Source organism: Physeter macrocephalus, chromosome 14 (genome assembly GCF_002837175.3).
Source record: "Physeter macrocephalus isolate SW-GA chromosome 14, ASM283717v5, whole genome shotgun sequence".
NCBI classification, from domain to species: domain Eukaryota; kingdom Metazoa; phylum Chordata; class Mammalia; order Artiodactyla; family Physeteridae; genus Physeter; species Physeter macrocephalus.
This window is the reverse complement of record NC_041227.1, coordinates 29,522,674-29,549,585: the sequence shown is the minus strand read 5'-3', so window position 1 is coordinate 29,549,585 and position 26,912 is coordinate 29,522,674. Positions and strand designations below refer to the sequence as shown.

The window sequence follows — 26,912 nt, the reverse complement described above, 5'->3', positions numbered from 1 at the left end:
ATAAAATAATGGTGCATCTTACAATTGAAGGTACCTTAAATTCAGTGAAATAGATACACCTAATAAAAATGCTAGAGGGAGAGAATAGAGCAGGGAAAGGCAATTTTTGAAGCCATAATGGTTGACAATATTCTAGACTTGATGAAATACATGAATCTTCTGATTGTGGAATACAAAATTCCCTGAACAGGAAAAATAAAACTAAATCCACACCAAGATACACAGTAGAAAAACTAAAGAATTCTACAGACCAAGGTAAAATATTAGAAGTAACTAAAGAGAAATGCTGTAAACAAAGCAAAAAAGAAACAAAGGGGGAATATTTATAATAAGATTATTAATATATGAAGTGCTCCTTTTAATCAATAAGAATAAGACAGTGGTCAAGAACTATATGAACGATATCCAACTTGCACCAATCTTTTAATACACAAACTGAAATTTCCACACGAGCACAGATTTAAAAACGAGATTGCTAATATCTATAGAAAGAAAAATTAGGCGAAATGAGCATGCTCGTAGTCTTGGCTGAAATGTAAATTGCAATCTTTTAAAAGTCAATTTAGTAACATTTATCAAAATTTTAATGTGTATGCTCTTCGATCCAGCAATACTTCAAGGAGTTGCCCAAATTACAAGCACTTTGTAAATTGGTTACATACGTAGGATATTACCCCATCTTTTTAAGAGGTGCTGATATAGAAAACATGTACCTGGCATAAAATTACACATGCTTTATTAAGTACTTTGCAGAAGTGTCTACGGTATAAATTCATTTAATTTTTTTTAAAAAGCATATTTGTAGAGAAAATTTTAAAAGCTTATAAAGTTGCATACGGTAAATGATACGAGTTTGGTGTGCATATGGCGGAGGAGGTTTAAGAGCTGGTGGTCAAGACAACTTTTTTTTTTTATCATAACTGTACACCTCTTAAAGCAGCACTCTTTAGGCTACAAGCTGGCTCTTCCTCCTAGCAGGCTCGATTTGCGTTTCACTTTCGAGGCCGGAAACTCCCTACCCCTCAACAGGGAAATGAAGCACCACGAAGACGCAGTTCAACAACCCCCACCCCCACCCCCACTCTAGGCCTGACCTTCACACTCGCCCGGACTTTTCTAACATCCGGTTCCGGAACGTGACAAAAAAGGCGGGGATTCCCGGCGGTCGCCTATCAGCCGGCCCTCAGAAGGCGCACCGCTCATGCCCCGCCCCCACGTCCGCACCCTCCAATAGATGTTAGGGGTGGGGCGGGCTTCGTGCGGAGCAGGGACACGATTGGCTCTGCAGGATCTCCGCCCAGGCAGAAGGCGGGGCAGCGTGGTGACGTCTCCGCGAGGGGCGCGGGGTCGTAGCGCGCGCTCGCAGACGCGGCAGTATTAAACTGCTGCGGGCGCGGCGGGCTGGTTGTAGGCTTCCTCCGTCTCAAGCGTTCGTGAGTTTGTTCTCCCGCTCGCTCATCTTCTGAAGCCTAAGCCGGCTACACCTTCCTCCTTCCTTGCGCCAGCAGCCGTGTCGTTGCGACTCCGCCACCATGTTTGAGGCACGCCTGGTCCAGGGCTCCATATTGAAAAAGGTGCTTGAGGCGCTTAAGGACCTCATCAACGAGGCCTGCTGGGACATCAGCTCGAGCGGCGTGAACCTGCAGAGCATGGACTCTTCCCATGTCTCTTTGGTGCAGCTCACCCTGCGCTCCGAGGGCTTCGACACGTACCGCTGCGACCGCAACTTGGCCATGGGCGTGAACCTCACCAGGTGAGCCCCTAAGCGCGGATAGCCGGGCCCTGATCCACCCCCTCTGGCTCTTGGCGGGAGCGCCTCCGAGCCGGGCCCTCATTGGCTGGAGTGGGCCATCTGCGCCTTCTCATTGGCCTGCGGCACCAGTGGGGCGGGACCCAGCAGAACGCGCGTTTCGGAAAGCCCGCGCTGGCTGCAGCGCGAACCGGCTCTTTCCGCGCCAAAGTCACAAAGCGGGTGGTGGCGGGAAAATGACGGACTTCTTTGCGGTGCCAGGAAAAGACTGTTGCAGAGCTCTTTGGTCATTAAGTGCAGGCGGTCTCGGATGAGAAACCTTGATCCTGGCTGACTTTAACTGCTTTATAATGTGTCCTAGTTCTTTCGCCCTAATGAGGGACAAGAGTATTTCTTTTGCTATAGAGTTGCGGTGAGCACCCCAAGATCCCGGTTTAAGGAAAATTTTCTCCAGGGCAGTGCTTTCAACTTTTGACCACTACCTGTCTAGTACATACACATGTTTAAATCTTAAAGCTTGTGAGAAATATTTACCCGTACTGCATGCAGTGTGTTTTAACAGGTTTATTAAATCGTTTTTAAAGATCGTTGGCCCAATAATTTACTTCACCCACCAAAGGGATTTGCAGTTCATAAAATACTGCTGTTTTATTTATATCCAGAAGTGAAATTGCTTTTGGTGGGGGGGCTGTTTAGTTTAAGTATAAATACTACCAGATTGCATTCCAAATGGCTGGACCGGCTTACGCATACCCCTTACGTTTCTCTAACTCACCAATTCGGCAGATGGTCTAATGGTTAAAAGTGGTACCTCCTGGTTTTAATTTGTTGATTTTAAACCCTTTGTTTTTCTGTGTTCTAGCATGTCCAAAATACTGAAATGTGCTGGCAATGAAGACATCATTACACTAAGGGCTGAAGATAACGCGGACACCTTGGCACTAGTATTTGAAGCTCCAAGTAAGTCGCACCCTTCTTCTGATTTATGCTAGAAGAAATTAAAATGTAGTGTCAGTATTTCCCAAGGCTGAGAGAAATTTAAGATAATGTTTGTGATGGCTGTAAAATATACTTGATAGTTGTAAACTTACATCTTCTTCTTCAACATTTCGTTTCTTTTGGTAGATCAAGAAAAGGTTTCAGACTATGAAATGAAGTTAATGGATTTAGATGTTGAACAACTTGGAATTCCAGTGAGTATCAAAGTTTCTGATTGAGCATACTGTACAGTCATGGTAGTTACATAAGATATATTAATATAATAATTTAAAGCCTATTTCCTAACAGAACTTTTTCTGTATATCTGCTCTTGCATGTTCCAGAGTGGGGTATTTAAGACTGAAGTTATTTGTCATTTTATTAAATTATGGTGTTATACAGTGGCTCATTGGTTTGAATTTATTTCTGCCGAGTGAATATTTACATTAACCCCTGCATCTTTTTTAAAATTATTATTCCTAGAGTGCTTGATTTTTTTGGTTTTTTGTAGATCTTTATTTTTTAAATTTATTTTTGGCTGCGTTGGGTCTTCATTGCTGCGTGTGGGCTTTTCTCTAGCTGGGGAGAGGGGGCGCTACTCTTCATTGCGGTGCGCAGGCTTCTCATTGAGGCGGCTTCCCTTGTTGTGGAGCATGGGCTCTAGGTGTGCAGGCTTCAGTAGTTGTGGTACTCGGGTTCAGTAGTTGTGGCTCGTGGGCTCTAGAGTGCAGGCTCAGTAGTTGTGGCGCACGGGCTTAGTTGCTCCACGACACGTGGGATCTTCCCAGACTAGGGCTTGAACCTTTGTTCCCTGCATTGGCAGGCAGATTCTTAACCACTGTGCCATCAGGGAAACCCGAGTGCTTGATTTTTATTGAAAGAAGATCTTAAAGCTATTTTTGCAGAAATCCATTATGGTTAGGTTTAGCAACATCAAAAGTGAGAAGAGGTGTTTGGATATTTAAAATGCCTAACATCATATTCTCTTGATTTGGAAAGCAGACCTGTTTGTGCCATCATCACTGTATGCCATACCCTAATGGCCTCTTGATTTAGCCCTACTGTAGGGTGATTAGGTGGAGGCTCTTGTTCCCAGGATAGTGCATTTACTGTTAAAAGTTTAAGCTCTAATTTGTTTTCTTAGTACGGTTATTCTTATAGCATACTTGTTTTATATCTGCATTTATTTTTTGAGTGGTTAGAGTGTTAAGAAATTACACAATGAGTGATATTTCAAAGTAATCAGAAAATCTTGAATTCTGAGTTCTTGTTTAGATGCTGAGTCTTCAGAAAGTGAGGGTGCCAATCTTTCATTTCCATGACATTTAAATGTCTTTGTTTTATAGGAACAAGAGTACAGCTGTGTAGTAAAGATGCCTTCTGGTGAATTTGCACGTATATGCCGAGATCTGAGTCATATTGGAGATGCTGTTGTAATTTCCTGTGCAAAAGATGGAGTGAAATTTTCTGCAAGTGGAGAACTTGGAAATGGAAATATTAAGTTGTCACAAACGAGTAATGTTGATAAAGAAGAGGAGGCTGTAAGTAGTTTTTAAGTAAACAAAATACTTTGAAGAAGAATATTAGGTTATGTCTTAGTCTGCTAATAACAAAGGCTTCTATAACAAAATACCATAGACTGAGTGGCTTATAAACAACGAAAGTTTATTATTCACAGTTTTGGAGACTGGGAAGCTGGCAGATTTGGTGTCTGATGAGGGCCTGCTTCTTGGTTCACAGACAGCATCCTTCTTACATGGTGGAAGGGGCAAGGGAGTTCTCTGGGGTCTCTTTTATAAGGGCATTAATCCCATTCATGAGGGCTCTGCCTTCCTAACGCTAAGCACCTCCCAAAGGCGCCCCACCTCCAACACCACCATATTGTGAATTTGGTTTTAACATGAATGGGGGGGGCACAAACATTCAGTCTTTAGCAAGGTAATTGCTAAAATTAAAGAAAGCTCTAAAGAAAAACAGAATTTGCATTTCCAAGTAACTAATATGTGAGAATTGAAACTTTTGCAATCTGCAAGTGATCTTATAGATGCCGTCTAACTTAAATTTGTGAGAAGAGAATGCAAATTTAGTGCAACCTTTATAAACTGTAGAACAATGGGTTTGTGTATCAAACCCACACATACTCTTAAGGATAGGCTTGGGAGGCTAGCTTTAGCTTTCTGGAGGTACTTACTATGTTTTTACCAAATAATTGAGCAACCCAGTAGGATCTAGTTGGGGGGAACATCTAGCTGTTGTGAGCTCTTATGTAATCCTTATATTAACTTTTAAATAAAGAGTTTAAAAATACCTATATTAGTAACAAATATATATTAGTAACAAAACTCCAGTGGTTGATTCTTTTCTCCTAAATTACATTTCACTCCCCTGCCAATCTTGATTTTTGTTCTTCTCTCAAATGTTACTTAACCCATAGGGAATTCTCTGGCGGTCCAGTGGTTAGGACTCTGCACTTTCACTGACCGAGGGCGTGGGTTCGATCCCTCGTCAGGGAACTAACATCCCTAAAGCCGCGCAGCTAGAAATTTTTAAAAAAAGAAAAAAATTCACTCATAAATATTTTAATTTATTCATAGTGTAAACATTTTATGACATCTAAGAAAATTATATTAAGGAATTTTTCAGTGTTCCTACTTCCTTGGTTATTTCAGTTTGTTTGAATCAAGATTTTAATAAGGTCCATGCATTACAGTTCATTGAGATACGCTCCTTAAATTTCTTTTAGTCCATTGGTTCTCTCTTCAATTTCATTTTCCCTCTATTACAATTTTATTTGTTGAAGAAACTAAGTCATTTGTCAATGTATATTAGAAATGAATGGGTTGCAGCTTTCTTGATGTTTTTCAGTACGATGAATCTTTTGTTTTCTCTCTAAGGTTACCATAGAGATGAATGAACCAGTTCAGCTAACTTTTGCACTGAGGTACCTGAACTTCTTTACAAAAGCCACTCCACTCTCTCCTACAGTAACACTCAGTATGTCTGCAGATGTACCCCTTGGTAAGATAATAAACTTGTTGAATCTTGTTTTGTAGGTAGTGTATGTGGTACTTCTCAGTAATTAATTATATTCCTGTTTTCTTTCAGTCGTAGAGTATAAAATTGCTGATATGGGACATTTAAAGTACTATTTGGCTCCCAAGATCGAGGATGAAGAAGGATCTTAGACATTCTTAAAATTCAAGGAAATAAAACTAAGCTCTTTGAGAACTGCTTCTGAGATGCCAGCACATACTTAAGTCTCTTTTGTCTTTGTACCTCTGAGTACATATGTAGATATTGTTTTCTGTAAATAACTTTTTTTTTTCTCCATTCTCTACAGTTTGTTCAAAGAGTAAAGTCCAAAGTCAAATCTGGTCTTGTTAACCTAGTAATAACTTTGCCTTACCTAGGAATACTCCGTATAATTTTTATAAACAAAAGGTTTTTGACTCTAAATGCAGTTTTAAGTATTGTTGTCAATTTAAATAAACGTCATTTGAATTTCAAGCATCACAGGACAGTGCCTTCATTTGGACCACGATGGTTGCAAGTATCCTAGAGAATTCACAATTCAAGCAGCTCATGTAAATGAGCTTATTTTTTCAGTCTAGAGCAGGTTGATATGACATTAGGTACAGTGATAAAAAGTATTCCAAATACAGCAGGCGACAAAGTATTTTGGGGGATTCATTTGCCATACTTATTTTGGTATTCTGACTTGAGCTCAAGAAATGAAAAGGGGAGAGTAGAACAAATATATAGTATTTTGTCATTTTTGCTAGCAGAAACTAACACTTTACAGAAGCTTAATGTACCCAAAGTTCTGTCAGCTTTATAAGACTAGCATTGTTACAGGGCCGTGTTTCATTAGCCTAGGGAGCCTTGTACAGGAGTCTTGGAAGTTTTAATAGATCTGATAGGTCCCAAGGAATATGTTTGTGCAAAAATAATTTCTCTAGCGTAAGTAGCCTTTTGTGGGGACTTATTCCCTTAAAGGATGAAGGTGGCTTAAATTCCATGGATGTTGGATTCAACCAAGAAAGTGAAAAAGGCCCAGCAGTAATTGTGCTACAAGGTCACAAGTTGGCATGCTGCATATTGAGAATTCCTTTATTGTAGTCCTTTTTTCCGGTGTATTTTGTGTTTGGTGGATTAAATGACAGATTTCTGTCATACTTGCAGTGACGGTAGAACTCACTGTATCCAGTAGGTAACTCTTCATTACCTTCTGTGTGCCTGGGGTTGGGGAAGGATATTGGCTGCAAAGGGGCCTGATGGAAATTTTTGGAGTGATGAAAATATTTTATCTACGTTGTGATGATGGCTCCAAGACTATATGCTTCTGTCAAAACTAATCCAATTGTACTTTATCATATGTAAATTATACTTTAATAAAGCTCGACATTTTAAAAAGTTCATGTGTTGCAAAATGTCCCTTGTGGCCAGACCTCTTACCGGGGTAAGGCCTAAAGACGAGGAGTGGGAAACAAGCGCGAGAATGTGGGGCTAATCGAGAGTAGCGGGTAGGGTATAGGGCGGCAGAGACTGCGGCGCGGCCCGGGAAGGCGGCCTTCCCTGGGCATAAGGAGACCTGACAGCTCCGGCCTTCAGGGAGCTTCGCCGGCTCCGCTTCCGCCTCTCGAGGCGCCACTGAGCTTCCTACACTACCCTAGGGGCCGGAAAGAAACACGTAGCCGGCTAGCCCTGGACCTGTGACCCAGGCGGCCCGGTTACCTAGGCACTCGCCCGCCGCGGCGGAGGAGGTCGGCAGCCAGCCCAGCCCACGGCGCCTCCCAAAACCCCACGGGGCGCGCCCCCTCTGCGGAGCCCTACCACCCAGAGCACACGCCCGAAACCGGACAGAGTGGAACGAGGAGGCGTCGCTCCCGGTGACGCCACGTCCGGCGCGCTGCCTTCCGACACGCCATTTTCGGCTCCCAGCTGGTCTGGGGAGGGGAGGCAGTGGGGGGAAGCGTAACGTGGGGTCTCCGGCTCGTCTGCTGCGAACAGTGAGCTAGCTGTCTCCGCGTGGGCTCCCTGGCCCGGGCTCCGGTAAGGCGTGCGTGCGGCGGGGCGGGGGCGGAAGAGCTCGACTCAGGTTCGCGGCGCGGCCCAGACTGCGCTCCCTGCCGAAGTCAAGCCCCGAGTCCTCGGTGTGGAGCGTTCGCCCTCCCGGGGCACGGCTGGCCTTTTTCCAGAAACTGGATTTTGTTTTCTTTCTAAAATCATGTTGGTCCTTATTTCTCTTGTTGGCTCGGTCTGGAGGCGGGCAGGGAAGTAGTGTGTAGAGGCGGGTAGTGCGAGGCACTGTGCTAAGTGCTTTGATGATGCTTTCAAAATTCTTGAAACATTCAAGTGCTGAGGAAATTTTGGGGTTGCGGTGAGGCTGGTAAAAAAGCCTGTTGGGAACTTGGGCTGGTACCCGGAAAACATTGATTTACGTTTTTTCTTTCTCCTCTTTTAGAATTATTACTCTTTGCTACCAATAAGCATTCGTCTCCCCTCTCCTTCACGCCCTGCGCTTTTTCATGTTTTGATGCGGTGTATGAAGTTAATGTCAGAGTATGTAAACTATTTTTTTTAGACCAATACAAATCAGAGGTGATTAAATGCTCTCAAACCCCCCCACTTATTGATAGTTTGGACTTTAAGTTTTATAGAATTAAATTTAGATTATCGTGTAGTCGGGATCGCAACACCTAAAAACATAGTGTTTGACGGAATTTGATCTAACCCTTTTAGAAAAGCATGTAAGTAAGCATACTCTTATTTTTTCAATACTTGATTTCTGCTCCAGTATATAATTACTAAAAAGGGACATGAGCATTTAGCACCAATTCCTTTATAATGCTAGTTAGTTTAGGTTGACTGCGGGCCACTTAAAACAGCTCATTATATTCAGTATTAAGTATATATAAAGCACTTAAAACAGTACCCGTCACTTAATACTAGGTAATTGTTAACTGCCATTATAATGATGATGATTATTTGCAAAATGTCATACCAGAGGAAGGCCGGTCTTTATGTTTTATGGGTTTTTTTTATGTTGCCCTTATTGAAATACTTAATTTTCTTTTTTTAAAGATATGTTTCACTTTTAGAAATCAAATAGCTTCATGATCAAAATAGATTTACTTGTTTCATTCACATAACTTTGTGATTTTATGGAGGAAAAGTACACAAATTACAAATATTTTTCAATTTAAATGTCATTGTTTTTAAATCTTATCTACTGTGTTTAAACTGGTGACATAATAACTGTGATTTCATTGCTGTAGGCAGCTTTTACTATTTTGAACAAAAACCAGGTATTTATTCAGGGTTTTTTGTTTATTTGTTTGTTTTTAATGTAGCTGTAGAAGTAACCTGGAAAGTGCAAATCGCTGCTTTCAGTACTCGGGGTGGAGCAGAGAGGCAGGCAAATCAGAGGACACTGGTACAACACTGGTAGCCAGTAGCTTATCCAAATATACAACAAGAAGTTTTACAGATCTTTTGTATTAAAAGGATGATATCTATCAGAGGGAAATAGGCAAAATGCTGATGTGAATGTATTCCATTTCCCACCCTCTCTCCTCTCTCCCTGACAAATAAGAGAATCACTTGAGTATATGCTCCTCTTGCTTTTTCTGGAAGCAGGGACAGGGGACAGGCAATACCATACTATAGCAGCATGGTTGAAATGTCAGATGGACTTGGATTTAAGTCACCACCCTTTCACCTACTCACCGTGTGACTTTGGAAAAATTACGAGGCAGAGAAACATTGGTGGCAACATAAACATGAGGTCTGGTTCTTGGCAAATGTCTTGATTCTTATTCTACCAGGACAAACCAGAGTAGATGCATAATGAGAATGCTTTCACTTGTCAAAGGAGTATCAGGTTCTAAGAGCAATGGAGCCTAAATTGCCAGTTGCTAGTATGACATTGCAGCCCAGAACTCCAATACGTATAACAAACACATTGTTGTAGCCTGCAGACAATAATACTTTTCTTTGTTTTCAGACCGTAGCTGTGTCAGCGTGTTATGATGCCGTCTCGTACCAACCTGGCTACTGGAATCCCCAGTAGTAAAGTGAAATACTCAAGGCTATCCAGTACAGACGATGGCTACATTGACCTTCAGGTAAATGCAGAAGGGACCTGATGAGATTGGCTGGCTCTGTTTCTGCTGAGTTAGCAGGGAAACCTTCCAAGTAGAAGTTTTGCTCACTGTCCCTAGATATTAGAGGGAGCAGCAGGAAAGAAGCTCTGCTCTGAGATTTTCAGCCATAGCCTGCAGAAGGAAGGACCTTGGCAGAGCAGTTTCAAACCAATATAAATATTGTTTAAGAAATTTTAGTTGTAATGCCAGAGTTCAGTAGTTGCAAATTCTATTTAGTTTATTTGGAAATCATCAGATTGTCTTTTGTTAAGTAGAATTTTTTAAAGACTATGTCATCAGTTTGTTTACACTTCAGTCAAAACCAGTTCATCTTTTAAGGGAGAAACTAACTGCTAAAGCCAGCAGATTGTGGGAATCTTCCTTCTTTCCTGATGTCATGAGATCCAATTTATTAAAGGTATTCTTTGTGGCATGGCAAACAGTACGTAAAACAGAGAATATTTATTAAGTTTGTGTCCTACCCTGATCATTGTTTATAAAATAGTTAATGGTATAGCATCTCCTTTTGCCCATTTCCGTTTAGAATAGAATATTTTAGGTGGAACCAGGACCGAAGAGGAAGTGGCGGGAACCCATCCTTTTAAATATAAACAAATCAATTATTCTTTGTACTTTTTGGACCCACACTTGAAGGAGAGAGTTTTGGGGGTTTTTTTGTTTGTTTATTTAAGTGCGTCTGGGAAGCTTCCAGTCAGTTAGGTCAGACACAACCATGAGCCAAACCTTAGGAATTTGTCTCTGAATCTTAACCTTGAATGGAACTTGTTAATAAGGCAGGTTATTTGCCTTGTGGGGCAGGCAACTAATGCTTTAGAAAAAGTTTTTTTTAAAACCTTTGACTATATGCCAGCTTAACTTTGAATACCAGAAATCACTTATTTTCTTTCTTATTTTCCAGAGCATGATGTACACTCTTAATCTCTGTAGATTAGTACAGCCTTCCATGTGCCAAGACATGTTTATTAAAAACATGTCTAATCAATGAATGACCATAAAGTGTCTTTTGTTTTTGTAAGAAAATAATTTTTTTATGGTACAATGAATGGTCTGTGGAATGAGACTAAAACGAGAAAGAATAACATTCTGGGACTCCCTCCCTCAAGTTATTGTTAGAGCAATAACAAGAGCTTCATCTCCTGCCAGTCCTTTTCCTTTCTCTCCCAGAGCTGCATTGGGTAGTAGGACTTACTTCAAGACACACCAAGATTGGTTCCTCTTATCCTCTCTGCTTTAAAGTGTCTGAGCCCTGGTGTATTCATAATGCTCTTCCTTGTCTTTTTTTGTTTCTCTTTCAGTTTAAGAAAAGCCCTCCTAAGATTCCATATAAGGCCATTGCACTTGCTACGGTTCTGTTTTTGATTGGCGCCTTCCTCATTATCATAGGCTCCCTCCTGCTGGCAGGCTATATCAGCAAAGGGGTAAGCTGAGGGGCTTGTGGGATTGCCATGAGATGTTTAAAATGTGAGCCAGGACTCACATTTTTATATTCAGTTTTATATTCATATTGAGTACAGCATATTCCAGCAGAAAGGAGAAAAGGGTTTCTTTTTTTAGATTTTGTTCAGATAACAAGACATATTTCTTCCTTTGAGCTTCAACAAACTTCTCCCACAGTTCCTATGAGGTGGGTGTGGCAGGTAGACAAATTTTCCCTCTGAGATGTTGGGCAGTTTTCCCACCATCTTAGTTTGGAACAGCAAAACTGAGCCTAGCATTGAGGATGCCTGACTGATAAAGGCTATAACTGGAGTAGAATGATGTTATTATAACTTTGCAGTTATACTACTGTACTTAGTGTTTGGGGAGAAGCAGTGAGGCTTATATAGGTCTGGGGCCAGTGACCAAGCCAGGACTTTTGGCTCATGGATCAGGTCTTTCATAAATTGGATTTGGTTGGAGTTCCTATTGAGCTTCAGTATGATACCTTAGAAACCTAAAGTAGTTTTTGGTGGTTCTTTCTTTTGGATTGTATACAGATGCTTATACACAGCGTCTAAATTGTTCTAAAGTAATACTGACCATAGTTCACATCTGTTCTTCAACACACACCAGGCCAGGGGATGATGGTCACATTGGTCTGCAGAAGGAACAAAGCCAAGAGCTAAAACTGTGGGCATTATCCTTGGAACTGGGAATATTAACACTGTCACAATAAAATGGCTATGTTTGGCTTTTGAGACCTGTATCCAATTTGCCTTAGGTCCTAAACCTAATGTGGCCACCAGAGGCATAGTTGGTGCTGTCTAAATTTGAACATCTAACTTCAGGACTGTGCCTTCCGTTAACTTTCATTGCAGCATGCATTGTTAATCCCAGGGGTATAGTCAAGATTCTATTAATGATGTGAAAATTGAGAGTGGAGGTAAGATCCACATGCAACAAATATCATTTCATCTTGTGTGGTTTATAAAAGACTACTTTATAAATAAGGATAAAGGTGTTAATTAAGAAAATCACCTAATAGATGGTTTTGGTTTTTAGTTTGGGGTTTTTTTCACTATTCAGACATTTCAAACAAAACAGAAGTAGATGGAATAATATGAACCCCCACCGTGTATCCACAACTAGGCATCAACAATTAGGAATGTTTGGTTTCATCTATCCCCAACTTTTTTTCCTGTATACTAAAGCAAATACCAGATTTACATTTGCTGGTAAATCTGTAAGTGTGCATCTCTAACAGTTTTTACATTAACCTTGGGGTGTTGTCTTGATACCATTTGCCTCATATTTCTTGCATACTGTTAGATTTAGGGACTTGCTTAGATTTTGTTCTACTTTAGCTTTGTTTTAGAGAGAATATTTCATAGGGGTGCTGTGTATTTGCTATTGCACATGGGTTCTCAAACTTCAACGTCTATCAGAATCACTTGGCAGACTTGTTAACACACGGGTTCCTTGACCCTGCTCCCAGAGATTCCAGTTTTGTAGGTCTAGGGTGAGGCTTGAGAATTTGCATTTCTAACAAGTTCCCAGGTGATGCTGGTGTTCCATGGACCACATTTTGAGAACCATTGCTATAGCATTACATTAGGAGGCACAAAATGGTTGTCCTAATTTTTAGTTGATATTAAGATTGATTACTGGGTTCAAGTGTCTTCAGCCTAATTCATTTATTATAAAATGAATTACCCTTTTCACTAATGAATCCAGTTCTATCATTTTCCACGTTTATCAGCGAAAATTCTTCTGGAACTTTCTCAAAACCATTATTTGGTTACCCTGAAATACATTGTGTATAGTGAAGGTAGGAAAAATGTTTGATTATTTCTCTTTAATTATCAAATTTTTATAAAAATACACCTAGCAACCTCAAAAGGTAACCAAAGAATTGTTAGTATCACTGTAAGCTTATCATCTTTTTACATATTTGTGCTTCAGTCAACTGTAGTCTGTATTCTTTTTAACATATAAATTGTCCCATATTTGGTCAGTAGGAGCCTCTTCAGGTTACTCCTGTCTTTTTTTTTTTTTTTAATATTTCTTTCTTTCTTTATTTGGTTGTGCTGGGTCTTAGTTGTGGCAGGTGGGCTCCTTAGTTGTGGCAGTTCATTGCATCATGCCTACGGGATCTAGTTCCCTGACCAGGGATCAAACCCAGGCCCCCTGCAATGGGAGTGTGGAGTGTTAACCACTCTGCCACCAGGTAAGTCCCCTACTCCTGTCTTTTAAAGCTGACCCTGGGCTTCCCTGGTGGCGCAGTGGTTGAGAATCTGCCTGCCAATGCAGGGGACACGGGTTCAAGCCCTGGTCTGGGAAGATCCCACATGCCGCGGAGCAACTAAGCCCGTGCGCCACAGCTACTGAGCCTGCGCATCTGGAGCCTGTGCTCCGCAACAAGAGAGGCCGCGACAGTGAGAGGCCCGTGCACCGCGATGAAGAGTGGCCCCCGCTCACCGCAACTAGAGAAAGCCCGCGTGCAGCAATGAAGACCCACCACAGCCAAAAAATAAATAAATAAAAAATAAAAAATAAAAAAACTGACCCAGGTTAGCCTTTGATAGCTTTCCTGTTTTCTGGCACAGCAAGTTATTCCAGGCTACATTCCCTGCCCCCTCAACTCATAAACAGCCATTTCTCTAAGGAGCTCTGGTTTCTTCATGGGAAGTAGATATCTGTGATGTATAATTTCTTTATAATTTTTAGTACTTTGTAGTTTTTCTGCAATTGATAAGGAGGCAAAGAGATGTAAATCTTTTGCCTTGGTAGTGTATTACCAAAAGAAAGTGCTCTGAAAAGTATATGTTAATTGATCTATGGATTGGACCCATGGCTTTATTTTATTTTAAAATGTATCACTTGCGTGGTACTGATGTGTTTGCCTCCTTCTGCCACCAGGGGGCAGACCGGGCCGTTCCCGTCCTGATCATTGGCATCCTGGTGTTCCTGCCAGGATTTTACCACCTGCGCATCGCCTACTATGCATCCAAAGGCTACCGGGGATACTCCTACGATGACATTCCAGACTTTGATGACTAGCACACATCTCAGCCCTGAAGAAAGAAGTCACAGATGGGACTGAGCCCAGCTTTAAGACATTGAGCAGATACTATGGCTAAGGGCTAAGGAGTTCTGCGATTTGCAGATGTTTAACAAAACACTGGCCAGATTTTATGGGTCCATCCTAAAGATGTTAACTGAGCTTACAACTATCCATGTCATCAGGACAGTCTCTATTTTTCATCTCCTGGCCCTGGCAAAAGCTCCTGACAAGTTTTTCCACATGAATATGTATCATGAAAAGTAGCAATGTTAATTGGGAAAGTGGGAGCTAGGTTATTCTGTAGTGCAATTGACAAGTTTTTCCACATGAATATGTATCATGAAAAGTAGCAATGTTAATTGTATGGGAAAGTGGGAGGGTATTCTGTAGTGCAATGTGTTGCTGCCACCACCCTTTTTAGAGTTGAGCATTCTTTTAAATAGTCCTCATTGTCAATATGTTCTTGTGGCAAATGGAAGAATGCAGTATGTCAGATTTCTTATTACTAAGTAATTTATTTTGAAATATGTAAGTGTCTTATCCCCATACTCTAACTTTGTGTTCTAGTGGAAAACTGTGGCAAAATCAAATATCAGTTTGGTGCCTCTATAATATTTTTTACTTGCTTTTTTTTTTTTTTGCGGTATGCGGGCCTCTCACTGTTGTGGCCTCTTCCGTTGCGGAGCACAGGCTCCGGACGCTCAGGCTCAGCCGCCATGGCTCACGGGCCCAGCTGCTCCACAGCATGTGGGATCTTCCCGGACTGGGGCACGAACCCGTGTCCCCTGCATCGGCAGGCGGACTCTCAACCACTGCGCCACCAGGGAAGCCCCTTGCTTTCTTATTAACAGCAACTAGGAATTTTTTAAACCTCAGAGCAAATTTTCAAACTGTAAACACATTCTCTGTTCACCAGTCCTTGGCCAGCTCTGATCTGGTTCACTGACAGGTTGGCCAGCATATAATTTGGATCGTTCTGTCCTTCGTAAATCTAGATGTTCTGTATATCATACCTTTAAGGACAAGACTCTTGGCTGTTTCCTAAGGAGAAAATGTAGATAAGTGGTTATTATTTATAGTTTTTTACCCTGTTGTTAGCACCTCGTATTATGATGTCATTCTGCTGAAGACTGTAAGAACTGGCCTGGATCTCTAGAGGACAAGACTGCCTTAGTTTGATTCTGTTTCCTAGCTTGCAAAAAGTGGCTTGTATTCAAAAGAAATTAAAATGTCAAAATCTAAATCCTAGACTTAAAAGATAACTTTAAACCTATTTTAGAAAACATTTCAGTGATTATATGATCTCTTTGATCCCAATACCTAGGACTACCTTCATTTTTAGATAACTGGCATTGTGCATTAGACTGTTTTCCAGTCATTTTTTTACTCTGAAGTAATGGACTTGGATGATTAGAAGCCTGCAAGTGCCATTAGCTGAGATTTGGAGGGCCGTGGGTAGAGCAAGGTCATTGAGGAAGATGACTTCAACTTTGGATGTATTAAATTTAGATGTCTATTTGACATCCAGGTGGAGATGTTGAGTAGGCAATTGCAATGTGCAGTTTGGAGTTCAGGAAGGGAGTCTGCTATAGTTAGAAATTTGGGAGTCAGTGTTGGGGCAATATCTAAGGGCCATGGGACTGGATGAGATCACCCACGGAGTGAGTACAAATGGGAAAAAAAGCTAGGCTAGGACTCAGGAAGTGAGAGAAAAAGAGAGGGTGATCGGAAGCAGCCTTCAAGGTTAGGTGCATTTGGTAATAGGAGGGTTGGCTGGGGAGTCCGGTAGTCTAATTAAAGTTCTTGGCCTTGACAGTGAAGATGTGAGGAAATATATAAAGCTTTATCCTGGGCATTGTTTGCAAAGCAAAGCTAAGACCAGAAGGTTTTGGCCAAACTAAATTATTTGGTCCTTTTTATAAGGGTAATGATGCTGCTAGTAAGGGGGGGAAAAATCAAAATGGAACGGTGCGGGGAGTAAACAGTCCATTCCCAAGGTTGTCTAAGTTTCTTGTATACCCTTCTAGAAATGTTCTAAGCATATATCTTTCCTTTTTTCAAAAAACAAAAACTCGGACCCCTGTTGTATAGCTCCATAACTTGTTTCCCACTTACTCTATTTTGTGTATCTTGCCATATCCACAGAGATCAGCCACATCCTTTTTTATTTTTTGGCTGCATCATGTGGCTGTGGGATCTTAGTTCCCCGACAGGGATTGAACCCGGGCCCCCTGCCTTGGGAATGCGGAGTCTTACCCACTGGACCACCAGGGATGTCCCTCTATTTCATTTTAATACTTGGAAAAACCCTGAGTTGGGTAAGATTCTTAGGTAATAAGTTGATATTTGGGACTCCCATTTAAGCAAAGCCTGAATTTCCCTTACCAAGAATGAAAGCCACATGCCTTTAGGGGCTGGACAAGTAAAGGAATGGAGGGCAGAGGGATGGGTAGGATTAACGGGAACCAAGGTCAATTGTCAAATGTATATTTTATCTAAAAGCAGCCTCCCCGCTCCTTCTAAAGTGTTGGCCAAACCATGTGCCCTAGCTTTATAAAGATTTTCTATTTATTTATTTATTGGCTGCACTGGGTCTTCGTTGCTGTGCGCGGGCTTTCTTTAGTTACGTTGAGCAGGGGCTACTCTTTGTTGTGGTACATGGGCTTCTCATTGCGGCAGCTTCTCTTCATTGTGGAGCACAGGCTCTAGGCACACGGGCTTCAGTAGCTGTGGCACGGGGGCTCAGCAGTTGTGGCTCGCGGGCTCTAGAGCACAGACTTAGGAGTTGTGGCATATGGGTTCAGTTGCTCTGCAGCATGTGGGATCTTCCCGGACCAAGGCTCAAATCCGTGTCCCCTGCATTGATTCTTAACCACTGCGCCACCAGGGAAGTCCAAATAAGGATTTTCTTATTTGCAACAATAACTGTGTCTCTCATTAGTCATTTCCAAAGCTAAATCCTCCCCAGTCGCATCAGCTATTCTACATATGATGGCAGTTTCAGACCCATTTCTTCTGGATAAGCTTCACCTGGTCAGTGTGCCAGAAGCATATTGATTGCTTCCTTTCTGCCCAGAATTTTAGGTGCTGAGGGTACAATAGGAAAGGATAAGACTTGGTCGTTGAGGAGCAGAGGTTGGAAACTAGTGGCCACAGATGTTGGCCAGAATTGTTTTAAAAATGGTAAAGTTCACCTGATCTTGATTTGGGGCTTTTCCTGGAAAATCAGTAGATTTTTCTTGCTGAGAGGCAACCAACTGGAGCTAAGTAGTAGTGAAGCAGCTTTTTTTTTTTTTTTTCCGGTACGCGGGCCTCTCACTGTCGTGGCCTCTCCCGTTGCGGAGCGCAGGCTCCGGACGCACAGGCTCAGCGGCCATGGCTCACGGGCCCAGCCGCTCCGCGGCACGTGGGATCCTCCCGGACCGGGGCACGAACCCGTGTCCCCTGCATCGGCAGATGGACTCTCAACCACTGCGCCACCAGAGAAGCCCGTGAAGCAGCTTTGAGCAGAGTTCTCTAGTTCACTGCAGGCCCCACCACTGCTTGGTTACTTTTGTACCAAACCTTCTAGTTTTCTTCATTAAGGGCAAAGAGTGTGTCTTACAGTCCCACAAAGTGTAGCACAGTGCTTGTGGGGATTTAGGTTTATTGAATGAAGAATCAAAGTCAAGAGTGTGTTTCTGTCCCAGGACACAGTCTTCCTTTGAGGTACAGACAGATGGGCTGGTACCATTTGATTCAGACTTTCCTAAATGACCCTCTGTCAGCTGCCTGGGAGGCCAGCTACTCTGTAGACAGATTTGGTGCTCCCTGGTGAGACAACTCTCTTCGTGGCACCCTCTGCTCAGGCCATTGAGCCCAGTTCACAACCACCTGCAAGTCCCCTCCTCCAGGGTCATGCAGTGTCCCTGCTGACAGGCACAGAGGAGCGTCCGTTACTGGTGCAGTAAGGAAAGCTGGTAAAGGGACAAGAACAGCCTTGATTTTCTGCTGAGCTTCAAAGGGCCATAAACCAAATCAACTCACTCATTTGCCTTTCTCTGTCATCTAATTTCCCATCCCGAGGCTCCCGGCCTCACATGTGTGGTCAGTTATGGCTTAGTGCCAGGGTGGGAAGGGCATAGACTGAATCTTATTTGCCACAAGGTATTGCACAAATTATTTCTGGAGCCTCAGTTACCTTGTAATGTGGGGATAAACCAGTTCCTACCCCGTAGGGTAATTGTGAGGAGTAAATAAAACAACGTGAGAAGGTGATTCGCACAGAGCCTAGCACTCAGTAAGTGGAAGCTGCTATTTGAGAGTGAAGAAGTTCACTCCTTTGGCTTCAGGGAGTAGTGCCTGGGGTGAAGCTGAGGAGGAGAGGAGAGAGCCCATCTGTTATTCCTGATGCCAACCTGAAGAACCTGCTGTTTTATGGCAGAGCGACCCTGGAGCCAGGGGCCAGAGCCAGCACAGCAGTCAGCCCCACCAAGGCAGGGCTCCCTTCCCTGACAGCTGCCTGTGGGAGGGGGTGAGGAGGTCTCCAGACCCTGCCCTTCTCCAGCATGCAGCTGCTACAGTCCTTCTCTGGTTGAACAAGAGAGGAAGGGAGGACCAAAGCATCCCACTGTAGCCAACACGTGGGCCACCGGAGGCCCTGCAGGGAAGGCTGTGCAGATGAGATGATGCAGCTGGAGTATGGTCAGACCACCTCTCCCTGGAGCTTGTTCTTCCCTCCCCTTTCTCCCATTGACCCTGTTTGCACCTCTTCTCTTCCTGCAATTCCCCTTCTCAGTCTTGCCCCTTGCTATTCAAAGTGTGGTCTGTGGACCAGCAGCATCAGTAGCTTCCTGGAGGTCGTTGGGTAAGCAGAATCTTGGGCCTGCCCCAGACTGTTAAACCAGAACCTGCATTCCAACAAGACCTCTGGGGGACCATTGCCTGTCAGTGTCTGAGAAGCACTGATCTGGGGTATCCCGTGCCTCAGTCCATTCCCTCCCTTTAGGACTGGACCTCCTCTGGTAGCGCCAATGGCTAGGATTAGGGGCACCCAGAAGGTTAGTCCCTCTTCCTCCATCCACCATTGTTCTCCAGCTAGAACAGTAACCCCCAGTGTCTTAGGGAAGCTTCATAGAAATGGCACAGAAACAAGGCAGGAAAGCTTTGTGAAGATCCATTTTTGTGAGCAGTGAGAAATCAAAAGAGTAGTCCCACAGATGGGGAAGGTCTGTGGCAGGAGTGGAAGCCTGCTTTGGTGCTCTGAAGGCCAGGGGAAGGGACAAAGTGTACTTTATGACCCAATGAGAGACAGGATGTTTTGTCTTGGTTTCTGGGGGAGGCAGACCTGGTCTCTCAGGAATTTACCCTGAACACTGAGGTGCTGGCTTTCCTCCCTGTCTCCGTGGGTCTCTAATGCCTCCAGTATTTCATTCCTCTCACTAACTTGGGAAGAGCCAACTAGAAAATGCTCCATTCTGGGAGATAAAGGTTCTTGGCCAAGATGCTAATCCTTCGAAAGGGTATTCTCTCGGATTGATGGCCACCGAGTTTGCTCTGAGATCACCACCCACAGGACCACTATCCCCCTACAACTGAAAAGATGGCAGCAGCAGCAGAATCACCAACACAGCCTCAGAGAGTTTGTGGCCTGACAGAGTTAAGAAGATGACTCATCACAGGTGGGAGGAATGACCTTGCGGAGCTGGGGAAAGTCAGATCTCTGTGGACATAGCTTCCGGCTCCTGCCCCTGGACTGTGATCTGAACATTTTAACTTAAGAGGTTACTGACAGGAGACTTGCTGAGAGCTCTAAGTTTCTGCTTCTTGGGGATGTCAGAAAATGCCAAGTATTTTCCCCATTTCATGGAGTCTGAAACCACAGTGAGACCAAAAGAGCCATGGAATGATGCTGGCCCCAGATCAAGGACTCCTGCTCATTTTGAGCATTGACTCAAGGTGGTATTCCATTGTGTTGCTCTCTCAGGTGTTTGCAGCCTGCCTCCAGCAAGGAGCCAGGGAGTCTTCTGTCTCCTCCAGTCTCATCTCATATTAATGGCAGTAAAAGAAGTTAACTTCTCAAGTTGCAGAGATTCAGATTTTGCAGTCTAGAAAAGCAAGTTGGCACAAAGTCTACGAAGTCACATGCAGTGTTGGCGGAGTGGATGCACATTTACTTACCAAGCCTCAGGTCACCAAAACTTGAAACTTGAGAGGACTTCGGGGGCAAAATATCTCTATTAAAACATCTCAAACATTAACCAGAAAAGTAGACCACAAGCTTTGAAAACAAGTCTATCTTTTAGTTAGTTTGTTTTTTTTGGCTGTACTACGCGGCTTGTAGGATCTTAGTTCCCTGACCAGGGATTGAACCTGGGCCACAGCGGTGAAAGTGCCAAGTCCTAACCACTGGACCGCCTGGGTATTCCCAAGTCTATCTTGATACAGTTAGATCTTCCACGTGTCTTATTGGTCACAGCTGTAACCTTTGTTTTATCTCCAGACTTTGATTTAAATTTGTCTATTAATTCACGTTGAATTCTACTTTTAAGTTTATCCATGAAATATTTGGGGGCACCCACTATGAACATTTGCTAGGCCTCAAAAGGGAATGTCCACTTCCTCCAGAAGTTTGCAACATACTTAGAGAGAAAGAGATCCATACCTGAACTAGCTAAACAAATGCAATAAGTAATATTAATAAATGAGTAATTTAGAAAGTTTTTGCTCTGCTAAGTGGATTGGAGAGGAAAGGAGGCTTAGCAGGCTCTGAAAAGCATCTGGCTGAGACAAGACTCAAGCTAGACCACAGGCAGGTGGGAGGGAAACTTGGGCTGGTCCCAAACTGGTAATGGGTACTGTGGTCTGGGTGCCCAGGCTGGGCATTGGGAGAGCTGGGGATTAAGGTTGCCAGAATGACACAGAACTAGGTTGTGACCAGCTAAGGAATGAGGAACTTTGATAGCTTTCTTTTTAAATTTCATTTTATTTTTCTCAAAATTATCAATGCACATACCTTAAAAAGTCAAATGGTTCCACCAGGCTTGTCATGAAAATCAGTAGTCCTCTGCAGCCCCTCTTCCCTTGCTCGCCAAGAAACAATCACCTTCAATTCTTCCAGCTGAAACGTTTTGTATTGACTTCACTATCTCCACATGAAATATATTACCACTTAACAATATTTCAGTATTAGGCCTAATCAATTGATTTTATCCAGTGGGAGGTGGAGATTTTGCTCTGTTCCCTCATCGTCTTCCATGATACTCACATACTTCCAGGCCCTCCATTTTCTCCATATAAGTGTGTCACTTTGGTTGGATCAATATTAAATGTTGACATCACCAAGAATATATAGACCTTATTTGCAGCTAAGCCAGGACAGATACTTATGACTTACTTCTCCTTTCTGACACAACTTTTAATTTTTCCTGGAATTAACAATCTTGCTTTGTTTGTTTGTTTGCATAATTTTCTGTGTATCTATCACTAATTCAAATTGTTTTTTGTTTTTAATAATATGTAATTAGTGTGATATGACAAATTTAACTTCTTTTTTATTTTTTTTAATTTTTTTTACTTTTGGCTGTGTTGGGTCTTCATTTCTGTGCGAGGGCTTTCTCTAGTTGTGACAAGCGGGGGCCACTCTTCATCGCGGTGCGCGGGCCTCTCACTATCGCGGCCTCTCTTGTTGCGAAGCATGGGCTCCAGACGCGCAGGCTCAGTAGTTTTGGCTCTCGGGCCTAGTTGCTCCGCGGCATGTGGGATCTTCCCAGACCAGGGCTCGAACCCATGTCCCCTGCATTAGCTGGCAGATTCTCAACCACTGTGCCACCAAATTGTTGCCATTTGTATATATCTCCTAGTATTTTGTCCATTTCATCTTGAAGAGCTCTGTCCAGAGCCTGCTGCCCTGTTCTCCACCTGCTCATGCTACTTCACAGGTGAGGATGTGACTGCAGTTCCTTTGGGCGTCCTGTGTGACATATGTGGAGATGTCTGGTGCCACTCTGATTCTACATTCTTTATTTTGCTATTATTTTTCTTTCTAGATGCTTGTGGGATTGTTTTCACTGTACTGAAATCTCACGATGATGTGTCTTATTGTTGGTCCATTTTTATCCAGCACCCATTATCCATTACACCAGGTGTTCCAGATCCTTTCAGTCTAGGAACTCCTGTCTTTCAGTGTAAAGGAATTTTTTGAAATCAGTTCATCCTATAATTTCATTCACTCAGATGTCTCTGTTCCGTATTTCTGGAATTGTTTCCTTAAATGTTAGTCTTTATTTTTTCTCTCCTATTTTCCATATTTTTGTCTTTTTTCCATATTTTATCTTTTTGAACTCCTTTATGAAAGATTTCCTCCACTTTATGTTACAGCTCTTCTGCTATACTTTTTGTTTTTTTGCTATCATGGTTTTGAGGTCTGAGGACTCTGTTTTACATTCTGGGTGTTATTTTTGTAGCAAGCAATTTTTATTTTGTGGCTGTAACCTCTTTTCTTATCTCAATATGTTCTCCTATCAACATAAAATCTTCACTTATCAGCACAGTAGTCAGAGTGACCGTTTTAAAATATGTCACATCATGTCATTTCTCTTAAAATCCCACAGCAGCTCCACATCTGACTCACAGGAAAAGCCTGCATCCCTGCAATGAGATGGGGCCCAACACGGTCTCCCCCTCACCTCCCTGTCATCGGCTGCTCTACCTCTTGTTCACTCTGCTTCAGCCATACCAGCCTTCTCAGTGCTCCTTGACTTCTCTGAGCCTGCTCCCAACTTAGAGCCTTGGCTTTAGCTGTTCCTTCTGCCTAGAATGCAGAAAAATGTAACAGTAAGTTAGAAAGTGACAACTGCTATAGAAGAAGAGTTGAGCAGAAGGGAGACGAGGAATGCTGATGCTAGGGATGGATGTGATGGAAATGTGAGTAGGCTGCAGTATTAAACAGAGAGGCCAGGGAAGGTCTTACTGAGAATATGCAATTTGAGCAAAATCTTGAAGGAACCAGCTCCATGTTAAAATCTCTCTGGACACAGCCAAGACTGTGGTAGTAGCTCTGGTCACCAGGGTTCAGCCCAGGGTTTTCCTATTACCTGGCCAATTTTCAGGCTTTGAAAATTAATAATTTAATTTATTTAAATGTGGAATTAAATAAAAGAGTAAAGACCTCCTTTATAAAAAGTATGCCCTTGTATTCTTCCAAAAAAAATTCAAATATAAAAATATATACAGATACTTTTTAAACTCTTTTCATTGTGAAATGTAATACATATACAGAAAAGTGGGGTAGGAGGGAGATGCAAGAGGGAGGCCATATGGGGATGTATGTATATGTATAGCTGATTAACTTTGTTATACAGCAGAAACTTAACACACCATTGTAAAGCAATTATACTCCAATAAAGATGTTAAAAAATAATAATAATTAAATTACATTTAAAAAAGAAAAGTGCACAAAACATAAATGTATGGCTTAAATTTTTATCATAAAAGTGAAAACTCGAGGAAGTACCTCCCAGGTCAAGAAGCACGACATGGGCATCCCAGACAGATGGAGCAGCACAGGCAGCATGGTAAGAAGCAACAAAGCAGTCGTGGCCTGAGAACTGCCAGGCTTCTTTATGGCTGGTAGGTTGTAATAGGAGAGGCCTTGGGAGAGGATGCAGGCAGGTGAGATGTTGGAGAGCTCTCTGTGCCATGGGAGAGAGTCTAGACTACTGTCCCCTATCCCAGCTGGGGGTCCAGCCCTTCTCTTCACTCTCAGGTCATCCTCTAAATCTGGTAAATAAACCTAGAGAAAGTATGACTTTTCTTCTGTGTCTGAGACTAGAAGATTAGAACAGGAAACCTCATTTTTTGATCAAGCTCATCAAACTCCTCTGACACTGGACAAAAATAGACTCCTTTGGGTAAAAGATGAGAAGAGGCACTTGGCTCATGAAAAGATTCAGGAACACAAAAGAAAATGGATCAGAAGTGGAGGAGAGAGGCTTCCAGTAACAGGGGAAACTTGTACAAAAGGAAGATTCATAATTGTACTTTCAGGTGAAACTCAGGATTCAGAGGTAGACACTCAGAGAAGAGAATATTAGGTACGATTTTATGTGAGAGTTTATAAATGGAAATGAAATGTATTATTAAAAATATTAATTACTAAAATTGACTCAGGAAGAAATAGAAAATCTGAATAGACCCACTAACTCTAGAGGATAGGAAAAGGGTCCTCAATGGTTTCAGTTGCCCAAATTTTCAGGTTGGACAATAGTAAGGAAAATTTTTGGCAAAATCTTCAAGAAAGGTAATTTTAAAAAATTTTTCCCCAGGCATATTTTATTATTTTTTCCCTTTTAGTTACAATTTTTGTCATGAAAGTGATTTCTTGTTCATTCTTTTTTTTTGGCCACCCCATGTGGCATGAGGGATCTTAGTTCCCCGACCAGGGATTGAACCCATGCCCGCTGCAGTGGAAGAGCAGAGTCCTAATCACTGGACCAACAGGGAAGTCCCCCTCTTTCTTTGTTTAAAATTTATTTCATGGAAATATAGTTGATTTACAATGTTGTATTAATTTTTGCTGTACAGCAAAGTGATTCAGTTATACACATATATACATTCTTTTTCATATTCTTTTTCATTATGGTTTATCACAGGATACTGAATATAGTTCCCTGTGCTAATCAGTAGGACCTTATTGTTCATTCATTCTATATATACTAGTTTGCATCTGCAAACCCCAAACTCCCACTCCATCCCTTCCCCCACCCCACTCCCCCTTGGCAACCACAAGTCTCTTCTCTATGTCTATGAGTCTGTTTCTGTTTCATGGATAGGTTCACTTGTGTCATATTTTAGATTCCACATAAGTGATATCATATGGTATTTGTCTCTCTTTCTGACTTACTTCACTTAATATGATAATCTTTAGGTCCACCCACGTTGCTACAAATGGCGTTATTTCATTCTTTTTATGGCTGAGTAGTATTCCATTGCATATATGTACTGCATCTTCTCTATCCACTCAAGAAAGATAAATTTTACGTTCTAGAATCTACAGCATGAAAAAAATTTAGAAGCATCACTATTCATTTTATAAGCCTAGTATAACCCCAATATCAAAGCTTGTCCAAATGAATATTCTTAAAAAGTACACATCAATCTCACTTATGAATATTGATTTTTAAATTGTAAATAAATTATAAGATCAAATCCAGCTGTGGATTAAAACAAATAAGCAAAGTCAAATTTATATTAAGAAAATCTGAGGGGCAGCTTCAAGATGGCGGAAGAGTAAGATGCGGAGATCACCTTCCTCCCCACAGATACATCAGAAATACATCTACACGTGGAACTGCTCCTAAAGAACACCCACTGAACGCTGGCAGAAGACCTCAGACCTCCCGAAAGGCAAGAAAATCCCCATGTACCTGGGTAGGGCAAAAGAAAAAAGAAAAAACAGAAACAAAGAATAGTGACGGGACCTGCACCAGTGGGAGGGAGCTGTGAAGAAGGAAAGGTTTCCACACACTAGGAAGCTCCTTCTCGGACAGAGATTGCGGGTGGTGGAGTGGGGGAGCTGCAGAGCCACAGAGGAGAGTACAGCAACAGGGGTGCAGAGGGCAAAGCGGAGAGATCCCCGCACAGAGGATCAGTGCCGACCAGCACTCACCAGCCCGAGAGGCTTGTCTGCTCACCCGCCTGGACAGGCAGGGGCTGGGAGCTGAGGCTCGGGCTTCGGTCGGATCGCAGCTAGAGGACTGGAGTTGGCGGCGTGAACACAGCCTGAAGGGGGCTAGTGCGCCACAGCTAGCCGGGAGGGAGTCCGGGAAAAGGTCTGGAACTGCCGAAGAGGCAAGAGACTTTTTCTTCCCTCTGTTTCCTGCTGCGCGAGGAGAGGGGATAAAGAGCACTGCTTAAAGGAGCTCCAGAGACGGGCGCGAGCCACGGCTATCAGCGCGGACCATAGAGACGGGCTTGAGACGCTAAGGCTGCTGCTGCCGCCACCAAGAAGCCTGTGTGCAAGCACAGGTCACTCTTCACATCTCCCCTCCCGGGAGCCTGTGCAGCTTGCCACTGCAAGGCTCCCGTGATCCAGGGACAGCTTTCCCGGGAGAACGCACGGCGCGCCTCAGGCTGCTGCAACGTCAAGCCAGCCTCTGCCGCTGCAGGCTCACCCTGCATCCGTACCCCTCCCTCCCCCCGGCCTGAGTGAGCCAGAACCCCCAGATCAGCTGCTCCTTTAACCCCGTCCTGTCTGAGTGAAGAACAGATGCCCTCAGGCGACCTACACGCAGAGGCGGGTCCAAATCCAAAGCTGAACCCCAGAAGCTGTGTGAATAAAGAAGAGAAAGGGAAATTTCTCCCAGCAGCCTCAGGAGCAGCAGATTAAATCTCCACAATCACCTTGTTGTACCCTGCATCTGTGGAATACCTGAATAGACAACGAATCATCCCAAACTGAGGAGGTGGACTTTGGGAGCAACGATATATATATTTTTTTCCCTTTTTCTCTTTTTGTGAGTGTGTATGTGTATGCTTCTGTGTGTGATTTTGTCTG

The 26,912-nt window shown here is 42.9% G+C and overlaps 2 protein-coding genes across 3 annotated transcripts; both read left to right on the top strand.

Annotated features, from left to right (window-relative positions):
- The first annotated feature begins 1,335 nt into the window (after positions 1 to 1,335).
- PCNA (proliferating cell nuclear antigen) lies at positions 1,336 to 7,141 on the top strand. Its single transcript, XM_007114705.4, has 6 exons — positions 1,336 to 1,753; positions 2,613 to 2,710; positions 2,876 to 2,943; positions 4,075 to 4,269; positions 5,623 to 5,746; positions 5,834 to 7,141. The coding sequence occupies exons 1-6, from the start codon at positions 1,533 to 1,535 to the stop codon at positions 5,911 to 5,913; spliced, it is 786 nt and encodes a 261-aa protein (XP_007114767.1). The 5' UTR covers positions 1,336 to 1,532; the 3' UTR covers positions 5,914 to 7,141.
- Positions 7,142 to 7,605: 464 nt separating this feature from the next.
- Positions 7,606 to 14,647, top strand: TMEM230 (transmembrane protein 230). 2 transcript variants are annotated; one of them, XM_007114704.4, is made up of 5 exons: positions 7,606 to 7,780; positions 8,193 to 8,290; positions 9,735 to 9,855; positions 11,190 to 11,312; positions 14,233 to 14,647. In XM_007114704.4, the coding sequence occupies exons 3-5, from the start codon at positions 9,757 to 9,759 to the stop codon at positions 14,371 to 14,373; spliced, it is 363 nt and encodes a 120-aa protein (XP_007114766.1). In that variant the 5' UTR covers positions 7,606 to 7,780; positions 8,193 to 8,290; positions 9,735 to 9,756; the 3' UTR covers positions 14,374 to 14,647. The 2 variants fall into 2 exon arrangements, with proteins under 2 accessions (XP_007114766.1, XP_007114765.1); XM_007114703.4 differs by lacking the exon at positions 8,193 to 8,290 and having other exon boundaries at positions 7,607 to 7,780.
- Positions 14,648 to 26,912: the final 12,265 nt, after the last annotated feature.